This window comes from Schistocerca cancellata, chromosome 5, assembly GCF_023864275.1.
Source record: "Schistocerca cancellata isolate TAMUIC-IGC-003103 chromosome 5, iqSchCanc2.1, whole genome shotgun sequence".
Classification (NCBI taxonomy): domain Eukaryota; kingdom Metazoa; phylum Arthropoda; class Insecta; order Orthoptera; family Acrididae; genus Schistocerca; species Schistocerca cancellata.
In genome coordinates, this window is record NC_064630.1 from 701977995 (window position 1) to 701997589 (window position 19595).

The 19595-nt window shown below is 43.3% G+C and overlaps 1 protein-coding gene across 2 annotated transcripts in view; it reads right to left on the bottom strand.

Moving 5' to 3' along the window:
• The window catches only part of LOC126187976 (hexokinase type 2), a 424860-nt gene that overhangs the window by 317227 nt on the left and 88038 nt on the right, over positions 1–19595 (bottom strand). The window contains exon 1 of one of the 2 annotated variants that reach the window (XM_049929373.1): positions 13149–13172. The exons of the other annotated variant lie outside the window; for it this stretch is intronic. Within the exon in view, the coding sequence (XP_049785330.1) occupies positions 13149–13157 (9 nt within the window). The 5' untranslated portion in view covers positions 13158–13172. Of the gene's footprint in view, positions 1–13148; positions 13173–19595 lie in introns of those variants that run through there. 2 annotated transcript variants of the gene reach the window in all.

Consider the following 19595-nt stretch of genomic DNA (forward strand, 5'->3'; position numbering starts at 1 on the left):
TGGTTTTAGGGCGCAAAACTGCTACGGTCATTAGCGCCCGGTCCGGGACTTAAGAAACAGTAAAAAACCTAAAATAGAAACCAGCAGCAGTGGGAACGAAAGGCATAAAATTGGAGAAACTAAAAGCAGAAGGAAGGCTTAAAAATCCACTACAGAAAGGGGTTGGTTATCCAAAAAAAAAAAAAAAAAAAAAAAAAAAAAAAAAAAAAAAAAAAACTTCAAATGACTGACGTCATTTCACTGGCACGAATGAACTCTAGAACGCGATCGGCCGATCGCGTGTCATCTGCTAAAATTGACGATATATCAGGCGACAGCTGTAGACGGGCGCGTAACGGAGTAAAATAGGGGCACTCAATTAAAAGGTGTCTTACCGTCCACAACTGAGAGCAGTGGGGACAGAGTGGGGGAGGATCGCCGCTTAAAAGATGTCGATGGCTAAAAAGACAGTGCCCTATCCGGAGTCTAGTTAAAATTACCTCCTCCCGACGACGCGTTCGGGAGGAAGAGGTCCAAGCACAAGGAAGAGTTTTTACGTCCCGGCATCAGTGTTGGTAGTATACATTGTCTGTTAAGTCGGAGAATGAGATTTTCACTCTGCAGCGAAGTGTGCGCTGATACGAAACTTCCTGGCAGATTAAAACTGTGTCGGACCGAGACTCGAACTCGGGACCTTTGCCTTTCGCGGGCAAGTGCTCTACCAACTGAGCTACCCAAGCACGACTCACGCCCCGTCCCCACAGCTTTAATTCCACCAGTACCTCTTCTCCTACCTTCCAAACTTCGCAGAAGCTCTCCTGCATACCTTGCAAAGGTCCCGAATTCGAGTCTCGATCCGGCACACAGTTTTAATGTGCCAGGAAGTTTCATGTCTGTTAAGTGCTCAGTTACAGTTCATGACTGGTTGTCTAAGAGGGAGCACTACCCGATAAACCCGATAAAGGAACTTACAGTCTTCCGTTTGATATGAGGCGAAGAGTAGTGTCCGTAAAGCCGTGCTAATCTACAGAGGAAGTTTCTCAACTAGTGTCATCCTTCGTGAACGAAATTAATCACCATAGTCAAAAATTCACACACACACAGAGAGAGAGAGAGAGAGAGAGAGAGAGAGAGAGTGTGTGTGTGTGTGTGTGTGTGTGTGTGTGTGTGTGTGTAACGGGACGAAGTGATTTTGAATCCAGAGTTCAGTTTTCATTGTATCCTACTGCAATGCATTTTTTGAAACTGGCGATCGTGAACTTCGACATTTGTTATAAGCTTACATTTCTGCTTTAAGGAGTAAATTGTTTATGTAAATAAAGTAAATATTTGTTTACGTCCATTATTTCCTTACCTATATCTAACCGTTTATGACGGTCTGCCATCTGTTATATTTTCATTCTTACACTTTATAACAATTTGATTAACTCAGGTATTTGTTTCAATATTTGAAACAACTGCTACCTATTCGAATTACATGTATCAGCAGCTGTTCTATATGAAGCAGTCACATCCTAGTTAAAACAAAGAACTTTAAGACCGCTGTAGATACAGAAGTTGACTTAAAAGATTTCAAGTGTGGTTATATTCTCAAACTAATGACGCTCTTGACCTGACTGGTTCCGGTGCACGTCGAATTAGAATGCCAAAGCCCCTTTCCTAAATTCAGACAAGCAGTTAGTGGCGCTAGCTGCTCCTGCCATCTGTTGTATGTCCTACGAACTATTATCTCTGTCCTGCGTAGCAGCACAGTAGCGCCACGATGCTTCCTGGTGTGTGGCCACCTTCTAAGGCTTGTTAAAAATTTTTCCAGAGAATAAAACTTGTGTCAATGCTTTGGAGAGTATTCGAAAAAATAGTGAGTGCTCCATGGATCGCCTTTGACCAGCAGACAATGCAAAAAGCAACTAGTACTACCATCTAGAAAAGCTAGACGTTGCTTACCTAAAATTTGTGGAAAAATTAAGATCTATAAAAAGCCATGACTTTACTTTCCAAATGTATATATATTTTAAATTTTCCCTGTCCTCCTCACGGAAACTAAAGTCATGGCGCGTGTGTGTTTGTGTGTGTGTGTGTGTGTGTGTGTGTGTGTGTGTGTGTGTAAATTTTACAAAGTTGTCTAATATGTTCCTTTAAACACTTCTGAAAAATGACAAATTAGATGTACTGCAGTGGAAAACTCAGTATTTGTACCTAACTGTAATAACTTACAAGTTCTCGGTTGGAACGTTGTTTACACCCTTTTCCCAACTATCACTGCATAAACGTCTTGCATTCTCGTGTAACGATTACTTGTTTCTAAAAAAAAAATAAAAAAGCATATTTTATCCTCTGTGACGTTTTCCGCTCCTTTTTATTATTAATATTCACAGGCACGAGTCAATACTGACAAGTAATACGTTCTATCTTCTCTTGACCGTAGAGTATAAATACCTATGGAGAAAGCATTCGGATGCGCAGAACGGGAGTTCTGTCGGAAACATCTGACAGAGCTCAAATCACGCTCATTTTGGGACGGGGCATTTTAGCCCGTATAGCGCTTAGTTTATGAGAGGAGTTCGGAAACATCTGACAGAGCTCAAATCACGCTCATTTTGGGACGGGGCATTTTAGCCCGTATAGCGCTTAGTTTATGAGAGGAGTTAATTCGCTGCTACAAACTGACCACCTTCAGAATCACCATGAAACTTCATACGTGTTTCACATACGATACCAGGAACTGAAGTTGGCTTAAAGATGTGTAGAGTAATAGTATTCTAATAATATCTGACCTCAGATTCCACTTTATTTACGTATTAGTTGTCAGCATTGACGTTAAGAACTGCCCGCCAACACTACTTTTTTACGTTTTCTATTGCACTGATTATAATTTCGAATCTGTTCTAAGTAACTGCGTTACAATGACACTGCGCAGGAAACCGTCTCATGCAGAAATACTTAGATAAACTCAAGGGTTTGAGAATCTGCATAAATCGGAGTAAATTAGACTGTCATAAATTTTATCTGCATATGAACATAGTACCAGTATATACACACCGACTGGCAGTTTACTCAAACACACTTGTAAATTTATCTAGCACTTGTCTCAAACACATACCACAAAATCGCAAAAATTATCTCTCGAATGGAAGACTTTATATGGTGAAAAATATAGCGGCACGGTGTTATAAAGTGTCTCACCTCAATACGACATTTAAAATTACACATTTGTTGTACACACCGAAAGGAAAAGTGGTCCTCCGTTCACATACTTCTCTTTACACCAGTACCAACAATTCTGCACCATAGCTGTTACTAAAACTCTGACGTGCAGACACGTATGTAGAACAAGGCGAATACGTGTAATTTTAATGTTACTATATTACTGCAAATTGTAAACAAGCAGTGACTTCCCAAAATCACATGACTAGTCACGTTTGATGTTGAGAACATGCGCAGTAGCTATGCTCGGGTCTGCGACGAGAAACGAGTGTAGGTGGTCCGAGAAACGTCAACAGCTTACGAGAGGTCCGCAGATTTTACAGAAACAGTCGATGTGCGTCACTGCTAGTGATCGTGCCCTGCATGCTTCAAACGGCGAACAAAACCTTGCGAGTAGTAGCCTGCGCGTGGCAGCTGGCGCCTTACGTTCCGCTGACGCAACCCACATGACGCGCCGGTGTGCCGAGTGTAGCGTGCTAGGCGCGCGGTCAGCGGGTCTGCGCTATCAGAGGTGGAGCAGCATCACACAATAGAGCAGCGGTCGGCAACTGGCGGACAGCATCCAGGTCCGAGCCGAGGAAAGTAAAAAAAAAAAAAAAAATTGACCCGCCAAAAACATTTAGAAAGTATTATCATGTAAAATTATTTAAAAAATATTTCGTTTGAGCATCACTCGAAATTTTTTCTAGTAGTGTACAATTAACTGCTGAATATTCAGAATTCTTAAAGGTTAGTTATAGGTAGATTAAATACATAGCTGCTATGGTGTTGGGAGGGGGAGCGGAAGGAAAGCAAGCTGGCCGGCCTGTGCAGCATGTTACGTCGATCACGTAAAAGCTCTGAACACACGAATGCAACAAGAATTTTATTTGACGAACAAAGATTTTGTAAATCTATTACACGCCCTTGCAATCTCTGAAACCTCTATTAAATCGGAGAAGGCTAATTCATTCGAACACCTTTTTTGTGCTCTTAAGGGGGGTAGGACGTCAGACGGGCAGACTTTGAGCAGGACAGGCACCACAGGACATTTGAATTTCCACTGTTCATACTTTTACAAGTGAATTCATAAAACATTGTCAGAATGACCAGGAAGGATTCAGGATTCACACTCTTAGCAGCGGAAGTTCAAAAACATAACAAAATAATTTTTATTTACATGTGAAATTTCATCATTTTTTCACTTACTATTGGCTGCATTTGTTGCTATACGTACACTTTTCTTCATAAGTGAGACTGTTCGATGAATTTTGCACAGCGTACAAACCATACTTACAGGTCTCTGAAACTCTAGAATCTAAATTATGAAAAAATGAATGAGCTGTTACGTTTGAACTTTAAGTTTAGAAAAAAATCAAATTTTGTAGTTAATTATCTCAATTTTTACCACAGTTTTAGTAGATTTGGAAAATTCTAGAGTTTCATACACCTATAAGTATAGTTTGTATGCTGTGCAAAATTCATCAAAGAATCTCTTACTTGTGAAGAAAAATTTACCTATAGCAACAAATGCAGCCAACAGTAAGTGAAAAAATGATGAAATTTCGTACCTAAAAAAAATTTATTTTGTTATGTTTTTGCACTTCCACTGCTATGAGTGTGAATTCTGAACCCTTCCTGGTCAAGCACACAAAGTTTTATAAATTTATTTGTAAAACTATAAACAGTAGAAAATAAAATGTCCTGTGGTGCCTCTCCTGCTCCAAGTCGGCCCGTTTGACGTCCTACCCCCTTAACGCTAACGATAACTTAAAGCTACTTTACTTAACTTCGGGCGAGTTCACTCGTTGGGTGGCCGAGCGGTTCTAGGCGCTACAGTCTGGAACCGCGCGACCGCTACGGTCGCAAGTTCGAATCCTGCCTCGGGTATGGATGTGTGTGATGTCCTTAGCTTAGTTAGGTTTAAGTAGTTCTAAGTTCTAGGGGACTGATGACCTGAGAAGTTAAGTCCCACAGTGCTCAGAGCCATTTGAACCATATCACTCGTTGGCGGCAATCTTTGACAACGAAGCGCCTCCTTCGAGTGCGGCTGCTTTGGTGTGCGAAAGCATACACTGTCACGGAAGTAGCTCCTTTGCGGTGCGAAGACACGTGATGCGTGTCGGGCGGCGGTACTTTACAAAGAACGAGTCTAAATAAAGTACACAATTTCGTCGCCACTTCAGTCAATAGCTGTTGCGATCTCGTACGGAGAGTTTCCTTATTATCGCAGCTTATAAAATTTCTTTTGCATTGATATGCAGCCTAAAGAGAGTAAAGTTGTTAGTGGAAAGAGGAAGTTTTTTGACTGAGTTTTACGCTGCCTGATGGGCTTGGAGGTGCAACAGAACGAGAAACTCTGGACATACACTTTTGATGATTTCATGACAAAATCAAACGTTAGTTACGATAGAATGGTGTCTTTCAACTGACTGGGCCCCTGCGATGATCGACAAAGAAAGAGCACTACTAAAGAGAATCAAAGATAAGAATACCGGGCAACTACCTTATCAGTGAATAATTAACCAGGCAGCCTTTGTGGAAAACAGTGTGACTGAAAGACGTAACGGGCAGGTTGACCAAGATGATTAATTTTAAGAGGCCTCTATCTGTTTTTCAGCACACACAATTCAAAGAGTTTGTTTCCGAGTGCGATTCGGCGCTATTCGACTTACTGCAGTACAACAATGTTCGTTGGCTAAGTGAAGGGGTACCTCGACTTCGGCGCGGGCGCTCGCTCGGGCGCGGCCCCACCACAGCCCCGGCGCCCCCGTCCCTGTGACCCGGCACGCTCAAGGTAATGCTGTGGCAGTTCTGTCGGGCGGCCAGGCCCCTTCGAAGCAAACGAATGCAGCACGCTAGCTGTGGATTTCTTGAAACATTCTGAAACTTTTAATTGTGCCCAATACCGAGCTATAAGGAAATGGGAAAAGTGTGTCTTCTTTCCGACGCAAGCTAGAGAATTTTGAAAGAGAGATTGCTAGTCAAGAATTTTTTCACTTTACAACAGTTCTTGAGTTAAAATTATTCAGACATTTCAGTATTCTCAAATTTTATGTCCGATCTTAAGAAGAAATTTTCAGCAAGATTCGAAGACTTTTCAGAGTCGGAGAAGCTGTCGTGATTCTTAAACTCGCCTTCTGTCGTTTCTCCAGCGGCATAACGGACGGAAGTGGCTGTGAAGTTGTCCTGCCTTTCAAAGGCTTTACTCGAAATGGAGATAATAGACTTGCAGGGACACATTTCCTTGCAAGAATATGAAATGCATCCGCTCAACATTTTTGGAGTAAACATATCGGAGAAGAATGCGAAAATAAAATGAATTTTTTGAAGAACATGTATGACTCAATGTTATTAGCCGCCCACCTTGAAGACATTATTCGCTTAAGCTCCTGCCTAAATGAACCACACTTTGAGCCAGTTTCTTAAAGCCGCAAATGTAATGCCTCCCATTTGGTTTTTATACAAATATGGCTACATATTGTATTTGATATTTTGTCAGTGAAAAAATAGTGAAGAGTGAGATGTTTCTTCTAGACGTCGATAAAAATTTTCCAAATGTATCCGGATTCAATCTAAAATAATTTCCAGATCGCTGCTCTAAAGCACCGAGTGTCCTGTCCTACGTAGTAAGGTTGCTTCATTACGTTCCATAGTATCTACAAAGAATATGTCCCTCACGTATCAGGCGACCGAGGTTTAAGCATTTGCCGAAAACCAGGTGGGATATTTCGGCAGGTACGATACTGGCAAAATAGTCACGTCAAAAAAAAAAAAAATAAATAAATAAATAAAAAAGCTCTGAGAAGACACTTCGGTGACTGATCCTGGAATATTGCTGAAATGAGGCCTAACATGAATTATTATATGTATTCATATAAAGGGCAGGACTGATGCTCAATTCAGTTGAGAATTCCGGGATGAGGAGAGGCAGTGGTCGATATACTACGTATAAAACTTTTCACTGCCATCTGATCCCGATGTGTTGCTGAAGAGTTCTTCCGCAGACGCGAGTGAACTGCCAGTGACTCTTTTCAAACTCTGTCTGATCAAAAATGTCCAGACACCTGTTAGCCCACATTAATATGGGTGTGTCCACTCTTCACCTTTATGATTGCTTGAACTTCGCTGTGGACTCTTTCGATAAGGTGCACGACTGCTCGCAGGGGAATGGTAGTCTACTCTTCCTCAAGAGCCAAATCAAGACAAGGTAGAAGTTCTAACTCATCCCAAAGATTTAAACTGGGTTCGTATGTCGGGACACTGGGCAGGTGACCATTTCAGGAATGTTGTCTCACAGATGTTACTGTATGACAGGGTGCGTTGTCGTGCTAACAAATTAACTGCTGCTCTACTGCACACAGTACATTAAAATGTGTTCATATTCTGCCGCATTTAGCGTTTTCTTAAGCGCAGTAGGGGAACCAAATCCCAAACACGAAAAATACACTGATGCCGTAACATCATATCCTCCGTACTTCAGTCTTAGTACTACACACAAAGGTAGGTGACGTCTAGGCACTAGCCAAACCCTTCCATCAAACTACTACAGGGCATGGCCTGATTCGTCACTCCGAAACTCTCACTAGTTTCCAACCATCCACCGTTCACTGGTGTCGCTCTTGACATAACCTCAAGCGTTGCTTGGGACTGACTACGAATATACCTCGCTTATGAGGAGCTGATCGGTCAGTGTGCCCCATTCTTTTTTTAACTCCCGAAGAACAGAAACTATGGTAGCCCGACTGCTGGTAGCACATTGGAATTCACAAGTAATTCCTTCTGTTTATTTCATGCGCTTTTTTACGACCACCTCCGAATGCTCGACGGTCCCTGTCCGTCAGTATATATCTTCCGGCTGTCGGCTCAGGTGTGGTGGTTCCTTCGCGTTTCCAATTCACGATCACATCACTAACGCTCCTCTTGGAAAGTTTTAGAACGGTTGAAACGTGGCTGATGGATTGTTACTCAGGTAATATCCAACGACTAGTCAACGTTCGAAGCCACTGCACTGTCCTGACCGATCCATTCTGGACACGCAATACTCCCCGCTTCTTTCTCGCGACTTCTGGTGTTCAATTACCGAGAAATTGTAGGTCCCAGCGATTGATCGTTGATCGTAATTCCCAAGCAGACTTTAGTATCTGGCACGAAACTGCCTTTTTTGTGTCAATATGGTTGGCTGACTGGAAACCTTTTGTGTGGTATTGAACATGGTTGTTTAGTTTTGTTTCGATTCGGTATGGCAACGTGGAATAAGGATTCTGCATTAAAATAGCTATTCTGTGATCACTAACCACCCTTAAAAGTGAAACCGAAGGAGCGATTAAGAAGGAATGCAAATCAGAAAGGCATACTCAAAATCTGAACTATAGTAGAGTTAGTATACTTCAAGGTGAAAGGGACCGGGACCACCTCAAACTATTTGAAACTATCTTAATTCACGTGGGGGAAAAATATACTGAAAGGAATAAACCACATCAACACAAGTAACTTGTTTTTTCAAACTCGTGACTTCGTAGCTTTTCGGTAAAGATATCCTCCAAGGAGATACCTTTCAAGAAAATTGTTCAATTTAAGTCAGTTTCTTCGACAGTCACCAATAGTAACTTCGCTCACCGAAATCGTATCGGGAGCAGATTGCTTGTCCTTTATCTAGCCGTATCAGTGCTTTTAACGTAACATTTATCACAATTTTCCTTTCCATTGTTACAGCACTCACTTTTGGATGTACGAATAAGAAGTCAACAAAAAAACTAAACAACACTGCGCTGTAAAGACAATGAGGAACTTAGCATTTTCATCAAAATGATTTACTTGTGTAAACATAAAAATCGGGAGAAGCGTTTGCGTGGGGCCACTGGCACGTACAGCATTAAGAGGAGTGAATGGTTCGACATGGATTGTGCTATGAGCGGGTGAGGGAAACGGATCTAAGATAGAAGCACACTGTACAGTACACTTTTTATTTTTCGAGAGGCTCAGATTTATGGGAAAATCGTAATTCCGAGACTCGAAAAATCGAGGCTCTTCTGCACCACCCCTTTGAAGTTTTTGGCGCGAAAGCAGAAACTGATGGGAAGTTAATAGTAATAATCACAACGTGAAAGGCTCCAGCTGGGGATTTTCACTATGAAACAGCTTGATGCATTTTGAACTTTGGAAGTTCTGAACTGAGTGAGCCAACAGTAAGTGGAAGTTTCTATCTTTAGGCCAACTTGTCCTGGAGCCAGAATCAAGTCCACTGCGTTTTCGTATTATCTCTCATGCATCTTCTGCAAAATTTACGGGACCTTCAGCACTTCTTTTACTTTGAGAACTGTCATCCTAAAAACTTTAGGTTGTTCTGAGGCTCCACTTGACGACAAGGACTATAGAGTGTCTTAAATCATATTACGTATAGCAATGTATAATAGTAAATTGAGTCTCCCCTCGACACATCGTGTGGGCCTCTAACAAGGGCCACACTGTAGAGGTTTCCAGGATGAATGATTCACCATTACGTACAGTAGTTACGAGTGCGTGCGAGTTGTGGGCTTTTACCACACACAAACGTAGTCACAGGGAAGCAGGACGGCACAGCGAACATTTTGGATGACATCATGCGTGAGTGAACCGTTGTTAAGATTAGATAGCGTCTGAAGTATGCGCGGAGTGTAGTTTGAGTTGTGTGAAGTCTGAAGAGTCATTTCAGAGCTCTGACGATGTGTCACAACTTCCAGAAGTGTTCATTCAGACTATTTATAAAATCATACCTACGAAAAGTGTTCACTATGCGATGTTAGTTTCCTTGTGTGCTGCCCCAAAGCCGATAATGCTCACCGTTTCGGTGTTCACGGCTTGCTATACAGGTTCATTGTTTGAGACCTTAGGTTGGTTGTTTCTGTAATTTATCGGAATAATGGCATGGCGGCTGCTGAAGGTTTACGGTAGTCAGACTAAATAGCAACCATACTCAGGCAAATTAATATTAGCTTTTGTTGATTCTCAATCTGGGAGACCCACCTTAACTTTTTTCACCCCTATACATGTTGGAGTTAGTACGCAGCATTAAAAAACTATGGTTCATGAACACTTATCAAATATGACTATTCAGTATGATTCAATGCATACTTATAAACCTGTTTTGAAGGCAGCAGAGGTAAAATACAGAGAGCGGAAAGCTATTTACAATTTGTCAGAAGCCAGATGGCAGTGTCAAGAGTAGAGGGACAGGAAGGGAGGCAGTGGTTGAAAAGGGAGTGCGACAACGTTGTCAACTATACCCGATGTTATTCAATCTGTAGACTAAACAAGCAGTAAAGGAAAACAAGGAAAAATTGTAATAGGAATTAAAGTACAAGGAGAAGAAATAAAAACTTTGAGGTTTGCCAATGACATTGTAATTCTGCCAGAGACAGCAAATGACTCCGAAGAGCAGTTGAAGCGAAAGGACAGTGTCTTCATAGGAGCACATAAAATGATTAACAAAAGCAAGCATGGATAATGGAATGTAGTCAAATCAGGTGATGCGGAGGGAAGCAGACTAGGAAATTAAACACAGTAGTGGATGAGTTTTGCTATTTGGTCAGCAAAATAACTTATGCGGGGACATAAAATGTACCTGGCAATGGCAAGAAAAGCATTTCTGAAGAAGAGAAGCTTGCTAGCATCTAATATAGAGCTAAGACTCAGGAAGGCCTTTTCTGAAGGTATTTGTCTTGAGTGTAACCATATATAGGAGTGAAACTGACGATAAACAGGAGAGTAGAAGCTTCCGAAATGTCGTGCTAAGAAAATGCAGAAGATTAGACGGCTAGATCAGTAATTTATGAGGAAGTAATGAACGTAATTAGGGAGGCAAGAAATTTGTGGTACAACTTGACAAAAAAAAAAAGATACGTTGATAGAACACTTTCTGAGACAGGAAGATATGAATTTAGTGCTGAAGTTAGTATTGGAGGGAAGTGTGGAGGTAGAAATCGCAAAGAGAAACCAAGAGATGAATACAGTAAGCAGATTCAAAAGGATGTAGGGTGCAGTAGTTATGCGGAGATTAAGTGCTCGTACAAGATAGAGCAGCGTGGAGAGCTGCATCGACAGAGTCTTCGGACTGAAGACAAGTAAAACTGCGCAGTAGAAAGCAACAGTATCCCATCAATTACATTACTTTATACAGGGTGTTTCAAAAATGACCGGTATATTTGAAACGGCAATAAAAACTAAACGAGCAGCGACAGAAATACACCGTTTGTTGCAATATGCTTGGGACAACAGTACATTTTCAGGAGGACAAACTTTCGAAATTACAGTAGTTACAATTTTCAACAACAGATGGCGCTGCAAGTGATGTGAAAGATATAGAAGACAACGAAGTCCGTGGGTGCGCCATTCTGTACGTCGTCTTTCTGCTGTAAGCGTGTGCTGTTCACAACGTGCAAGTGTGCTGTAGACAACATGGTTTATTCCTTAGAACAGAGGATTTTTCTGGTGTTGGAATTCCACCGCCTAGAACACAGTGTTGTTGCAACAAAACGAAGTTTTCAACGGAAGTTTAATGTAACCAAAGGACCGAAAAGCGATACGTTAAAGGATCTGTTTGAAAAATTTCAACGGACTGGGAACGTGACGGATGAACGTGCTGGAAAGGTAGGACGACCGCGTACGGCAACCACAGAGGGCAACGCGCAGCTAGTGCAGCAGGTGATCCAACAGCGGCCTCGGGTTTCCGTTCGCCGTGTTGCAGCTGCGGTCCAAATGACGCCAACGTCCACGTATCGTCTCATGCGCCAGAGTTTACACCTCTATCCATACAAAATTCAAATGCGGCAACCCCTCAGCGCCGCTACCATTGCTGCACGGGAGACATTCGCTAACGATATAGTGCACAGGATTGATGACGGCGATATGCATGTGGGCAGCATTTGGTTTACTGACGAAGCTTATTTTTACCTGGACGGCTTCGTCAATAAACAGAACTGGCGCATATGGGGAACCGAAAAGCCCCATACTGCAGTCCCATCGTCCCTGCATCCTCAAAAAGTACTGGTCTGGGCCGCCATTTCTTCCAAAGGAATCATTGGCCCATTTTTCAGATCCGAAACGATTACTGCATCACGCTATCTGGACATTCTTCGTGAATTTGTGGCGGTACAAACTGCCTTAGACGACACTGCGAACACCTCGTGGTTTATGCAAGATGGTGCCCGGCCACATCGCACGGCCGACGTCTTTAATTTCCTGAATGAATATTTCGATGATCGTGTGATTGCTTTGGGCTATCCGAAACATACAGGAGGCGGCGTGGATTGGCCTCCCTATTCGCCAGACATGAACCCCTGTGACTTCTTTCTGTGGGGACACTTGAAAGACCAGGTGTACCGCCAGAATCCAGAAACAATTGAACAGCTGAAGCAGTACATCTCATCTGCATGTGAAGCCATTCCGCCAGACACGTTGTCAAAGGTTTCGGGTAATTTCATTCAGAGACTACGCCATATTATTGCTACGCATGGTGGATATGTGGAAAATATCGTACTATAGAGTTTCCGAGACCGCAGCGCCATCTGTTGTTGAAAATTGTAACTACTGTAATTTCGAAAGTTTGTCTGCCTGAAAATGTACTGTTGTCCCAAGCATATTGCAACAAATGGTGTATTTCTATCGCTGCTCGTTTAGTTTTTATTGCCGTTTCAAATATACCGGTCATTTTTGAAACACCCTGTAAGTACAGCATATATAGGGAGTACAAGGAACAATTTAGACTTCAGGTACAGCCTTCGCATAATCTCAAATTTCATTTCATCGGTTTCTTTAATCGCTCTGAACAACTATATCCTACACGCTGCACCAATTTTCTTTTTATTTTTATCTGAAACAATTGTATTTCTGCTTTACATAAAAACAATTTTGTTCGCTAGCAAAGAATTTCCAACGTCAGGAAGTGCTGTTCTTCCAAGCAGAAACAAAATGTATGCCACAGATCAGTTTTAACTCAAGCCACCTACCTCATGCATTTTTGTAGCGTCGATGAGGGAAAAGCGGACAAATCTGAATCTTGCAAACGGAGCTGACTTGTCTCTGAAGGTGTTTCCACTGGACGGTACGGTGCACCTAATGTATTCGGTATCCGCCTCGCTCCAGGGACAACCGAAACAGATTGTCCCCTGCGGCCAGGTAAGCTTCATATAGCCACTGCCCTGCTGACGCCTCTGACGTAGTGGAGTTATACAACGGAATTTAGATGATGCGCGTTAATCACTCGTTAGCAAATGAAACGTGAGAAGACATAAGCGCATAAACACCTAGCGCGCCAAGCTGAGTTGATAAACACTGGTCACATCGCCATCTCGTGGACGTCCACAGCGATTTGTTCTGTAACCACGTGAGACCCGAGTGCCAGAGGGTGTACACAGATGTCCTCAGAACAAAGAATGGTACAGTGTCGACTATTTCCGTGACGAAGAGGTGAAGTTGCTGCGTCCTAAAACGAGTCAACAGAGCCCCAAACATAGTTAACACTCAATTATTCAAAATGACAGTCACAATCGCATTATTTACTTTGCCGCCAACCGGTTTCAGCCCGCCATGGTGTCATCTTCAGGGCAATTTACACCATTTGGTCGCTCGCTGAAGTCGTCACCCTGCCTGTGCACGGTTGGTAACACAGGTGGCAAAATAAATAATGCGATTGTGACTGTCATTTTGAATAATTGATTATAAGTAAATTAATCGCTGTTATATCCACACAACTAAAGTTTTCTGAAACATAATCAACACTCACTTAAAACAGTTTATAGAAGGATAGTAAGGAACGACTGAAAATGAGGGTTTAACGTCAAGCCGACGACGTAATTAGGGACGAATCACAAATTTGGATTGAGAAAGGATGGAGAAGGAAATCGGCCGTATTCTTTCCAAAAGGAAGCACCCCGGTATTTTCCGTAATCGATTTAATCTACCAGAAAGTTTCAAGTCATCGCAAATGCCCCTGAAGAGTGAAAATTCATTCTTAACCACTAGGCAAGTGTACGGAACTGTATTGGAGGCTTTCCGGAAGTTAAGAAACATGAGAACCTAGACACTGCTATTTACAGCCCTCTAGATGGTGAAAAAGTCACTAGTACAGTGACGCGGTTCCCACTCAGTTTCTCTCTCCGAACAATTTCGTCGTCAGCACACAGAGCGAGCCTTAGTTCCACTTAGCTATACGAGGAGCGACCATCTGAGCATAATTTACTGTTTAGATTCTTGATCATGGGCGTGTCCCGCAAAGTTTTTAGTTAATCGAAAAAGTAAATATACAACAGTGACTGAACCAGTAAAACTTTTTAATTTACTTGAACACACAGTTACTGATCTCTCAGTGAACACACGCAGTGATGGAAAATATTAAAAAAAGCGTCATATGTAAATAAATTATGTTCTGATTAAAAGCATGAACGAAGATAAAGCTCTCCACCTATAAAGCAGAAAACTTGATTCCATATGCAGAATAGATAAAGAGCCACTGCCTACAAATGCTGTCTACATGACGATCAGAAACCAATATCTTAAGTCTCTGCATGGAAGTTATTTTCGTATCTTCTGGTGGCAATGGAAGAGACTGTTGATATCAGCGCGGGGTCACCGTTATGCCGCAGCTTATCGCAGGGCCACTAAATTTGCAAAGACTGGTGACACATGACGAGGCCATCAGCAGGAATGCTACGTCGTCTCTATTGCGGAACAGTGATCGGCGCTAGGATTTTCGACTAAGATGTTCTAAATGTGTCGCAATAGCTGAAAACATCTTTCGACCTTCGTTACAGACAAAGACATGCGATTGTACTGACCGATTTCCCTATTCTAGGGCTTATATTTGATTCCAAACGTTTTATCTATATGTATTCAAAACTTAAATGCAGTATGCAGGACATAACACTAACCCTACTCGACAACTCGAACCTTAGTTTGCAACTGTGGGTGTGCTTAGGTACGTACGTCGTGTCTATCGTGCTGCGGAATCTAACGATTCATTTGTCAACTGGCGAACAATCGGGCGCGCGTGCGTGCGTGCATGAGTGCATACTCACGCATCTATTGCCGGACAGCCACAATGGAAAAGATAGTAAAATCGGGAGTGAATAAGTGAATTTTTCTTGAGGCTGAAAGGGACTAAATACCAATGTCGCCAGTCTTTTTCCCGTAACGTTCGAAGCCTAAAGGTTACCAGGAGGAGAAAGGACTGGCAATTTGGTCTTTGCGACATCTCCTGAGACAAGCAGGTAAAAACAGAGGAGGAAAAGGTAAGGAATTGCAGTGAGGCAGGAGAGAGTCACCGGTCTGAAGCAGCCGCTATTGGAGATATATTTACATCACTAATGATACGAAGACATATTAAACGAAGAACTGGAAAGTGACTTAGTGAATTTTTTCAGGTGTTTCGATAATATTGTTACGCTAACGACACTGTGGCACATACGTCTGCTAAGATACATAAGCAAGTTATGATTACTATTACATAAAAATAGCCTCTACACGAAAGAATAGTTTGTCATACTCTGGTCGATGTATATAGCCTAATCTCTGTTGGCTATGTTAAAATATATTTGTGACTGTTTTCGAACATTTGCTGTTTTCAACGTTTATTGTTCATTATAAGTTATTGGGTGAGTGATGTTTAACAAGTGAATTTCCGCTTAAGTGGGCTATAAGAAAATTGCGAGAAAAAGTTTATTTCACAAATTTCATCATTAACTCTACAGACGCTCGATCATTAATTACAAAGTTGTACCTGTTTGTATGTTATAGTTGAGGCAATAAAATAATGCAGCACGTCACATATCGAAAACATCAGAAATAAAGGGCATAATACACGGAAAATTCACTTGAAAATGGGAATCATTTCCCGAAACGCATCGTACAAGAGAAATAAAGAGTTATTGTATAAAAACTATTTTCATAAGCTGTTTCATTTGTTTTATTTCCCATAAAGTATAGCTATGCTCAGCGGGATGTCTGTTTAAACGTACCTCTTTACAAGGTATGGTCCGATGCCACTGTTTTTGTCCTGCTGTGAAAATGATTGGCCCAGCCAACAGTAAGTACATCTACATCTACATTTATACTCCGCAAGCCACCCAACGGTGTGTGGCGGAGGGCACTTCACGGGCCACTGTCATTACCTCCCTTTCCTGTTCCAGTCGCGTATGGTTCGCGGGAAGAACGACTGTCTGAAAGCCTCCGTGCGCGCTCTAATCTCTCTAATTTTACATTCGTGATCTCCTCGGGAGGTATAAGTAGGGGGAAGCAATATATTCGATACCTCATCCAGAAACGCACCCTCTCGAAACCTGACGAGCAAGCTACACCGCGATGCAGAGCGCCTCTCTTTCAGAGTCTGTCACTTGAGTTTGTTAAACATCTCCGTAACGCTATCACGGTTACCAAATAACCCTGTGACGAAACGCGCCGCTCTTCTTTGGATCTTCTCTATCTCCTCCGTCAACCCGGTCTGGTAGGGATCCCACAATGACGAGCAATACTCAAGTATAGGTCGAACGAGTGTTTTGTAAGCCACCTCCTTTGTTGATGGACTACATTTTCTAAGGACTCCCAATGAATTTCAACCTGGTACCCGCCTTACCAACAATTAATTTTATATGATCATTCCACTTCAAATCGTTCCGCACGCATACTCCCAGATATTTTACAGAAGTAACTGCTACCAGTGTTTGTTCCGCTGTCATATAATCATACAATAAAGGATCCTTCTTTCTATGTATTCGCAATACATTACATTTGTCTATGTTAAGGGTCAGTTGCCACTCCCTGCAGCAAGTGCCTATCCGCTGCAGATCTTCCTGCATTTCGCTACAATTTTCTAATGCTGCAACTTCTCTGTATACTACAGCATCATCCGCGAAAAGCCGCATGGAACTTCCGACACTATCTACTAGGTCATTTATACACTCCTGGAAATTGAAATAAGAACACCGTGAATTCATTGTCCCAGGAAGGGGAAACTTTATTGACACATTCCTGGGGTCAGATACATCACATGATCACACTGACAGAACCACAGGCACATAGACACAGGCAACAGAGCATGCACAATGTCGGCACTAGTACAGTGTATATCCACCTTTCGCAGCAATGCAGGCTGCTATTCTCCCATGGAGACGATCGTAGAGATGCTGGATGTAGTCCTGTGGAACGGCTTGCCATGCCATTTCCACCTGGCGCCTCAGTTGGACCAGCGTTCGTGCTGGACGTGCAGACCGCGTGAGACGACGCTTCATCCAGTCCCAAACATGCTCAATGGGGGACAGATCCGGAGATCTTGCTGGCCAGGGTAGTTGACTTACACCTTCTAGAGCACGTTGGGTGGCACGGGATACATGCGGACGTGCATTGTCCTGTTGGAACAGCAAGTTCCCTTGCCGGTCTAGGAATGGTAGAACGATGGGTTCGATGACGGTTTGGATGTACCGTGCACTATTCAGTGTCCCTCGACGATCACCAGTGGTGTACGGCCAGTGTAGGAGATCGCTCCCCACACCATGATGCCGGGTGTTGGGCCTGTGTGCCTCGGTCGTATGCAGTCCTGATTGTGGCGCTCACCCGCACGGCGCCAAACACGCATACGACCATCATTGGCACCAAGGCAGAAGCGACTCTCATCGCTGAAGACGACACGTCTCCATTCGTCCCTCCATTCACGCCTGTCGCGACACCGCTGGAGGCGGGCTGCACGATGTTGGGGCGTGAGCGGAAGACGGCCTAACGGTGTGCGGGACCGTAGCCCAGCTTCATGGAGACGGTTGCGAATGGTCCTCGCCGATACCCCAGGAGCAACAGTGTCCCTAATTTGCTGGGAAGTGGCGGTGCGGTCCCCTACGGCACTGCGTAGGATCCTACGGTCTTGGCGTGCATCCGTGCGTCGCTGCGGTCCGGTCCCAGGTCGACGGGCACGTGCACCTTCCGCCGACCACTGGCGACAACATCGATGTACTGTGGAGACCTCACGCCCCACGTGTTGAGCAATTCGGCGGTACGTCCACCCGGCCTCCCGCATGCCCACTATACGCCCTCGCTCAAAGTCCGTCAACTGCACATACGGTTCACGTCCACGCTGTCGCGGCATGCTACCAGTGTTAAGGACTGCGATGGAGCTCCGTATGCCACGGCAAACTGGCTGACACTGACGGCGGCGGTGCACAAATGCTGCGCAGCTAGCGCCATTCGACGGCCAACACCGCGGTTCCTGGTGTGTCCGCTGTGCCGTGCGTGTGATCATTGCTTGTACAGCCCTCTCGCAGTGTCCGGAACAAGTATGGTGGGTCTGACACACCGGTGTCAATGTGTTCTTTTTTCCATTTCCAGGAGTGTATATATTGTGAAAAGCAATGGTCCCATAACACTCCCCTGTGGCACGCCAGAGGTTTCTTTAACGTCTGTAGACGTCTCTCCATTGATAACATGCTGTGTTCTGTTTGCTAAAAACTCTTCAATCTAGCCACACAGCTGGTCTGATATTCCGTAGGCTCTTACTTTGTTTATCAGGCGACAGTGCGGAACTGTATCGAACGCCTTCCGGAAGACAAGAATAATAGCATCTACCTGGGAGCCTGTATCTAATATTTTCTGGGTCTCATGAACAAATAAAGCGAGTTGGGTCTCACACGATCGCTGTTTCCGGAATCCATGTTGATTCCTACATAGTAGATTCTGGGTTTCCAAAAACGACATGATACTCGAGCAAAAAACATGTTCTAAAATTCTACAACAGATCGACGTCAGAGATATAGGTCTACAGTTCTGCGCATCTGCTCGACGACCCTTCTTGAAGACTGGGACTACCTGTGCTCTTTTCCAATCATTTGGAACCTTCCGTTCCTCTAGAGACTTGCGGTACACGGCTGTTAGAAGGGGGGCAAGTTCTTTCGCGTACTCTGTGTAGAATCGAATTGGTATCCCGTCAGGTCCAGTGGACTTTCCTCTGTTGAGTGATTCCAGTTGTTTTTCTATTCCTTGGACACTTATTTCGATGTCAGCCATTTTTTCGTTTGTGCGAGGATTTAGAGAAGGAACTGCAGTGCAGTCTTCCTCCGTTAAACAGCTTTGGAAAAAGGTGTTTAGTATTTTAGTTTTACGCGTGTCATCCTCTGTTTCAATGCCATCATCATCCCGGAGTGTCTGGATATGCTGTTTCGAGCCACTTACTGATTTAACGTAAGACCAGAACTTCCTAGGATTTTCTGTCAAGTCGGTACATAGAATTTTACTTTCGAATTCACTGAACGCTTCACGCATAACCCTCCTTATGCTAACTTTGACATCGTTTAGCTCCTGTTTGTCTGAGAGGTTTTGGCTGCGTTTAAACTTGGAGTGAAGCTCTCTTTGCTTTCGCAGTAGTTTCCTAACTTTGTTGTTGTACCACGGTGGGTTTCTCCCGTCCCTCACAGTTTTAC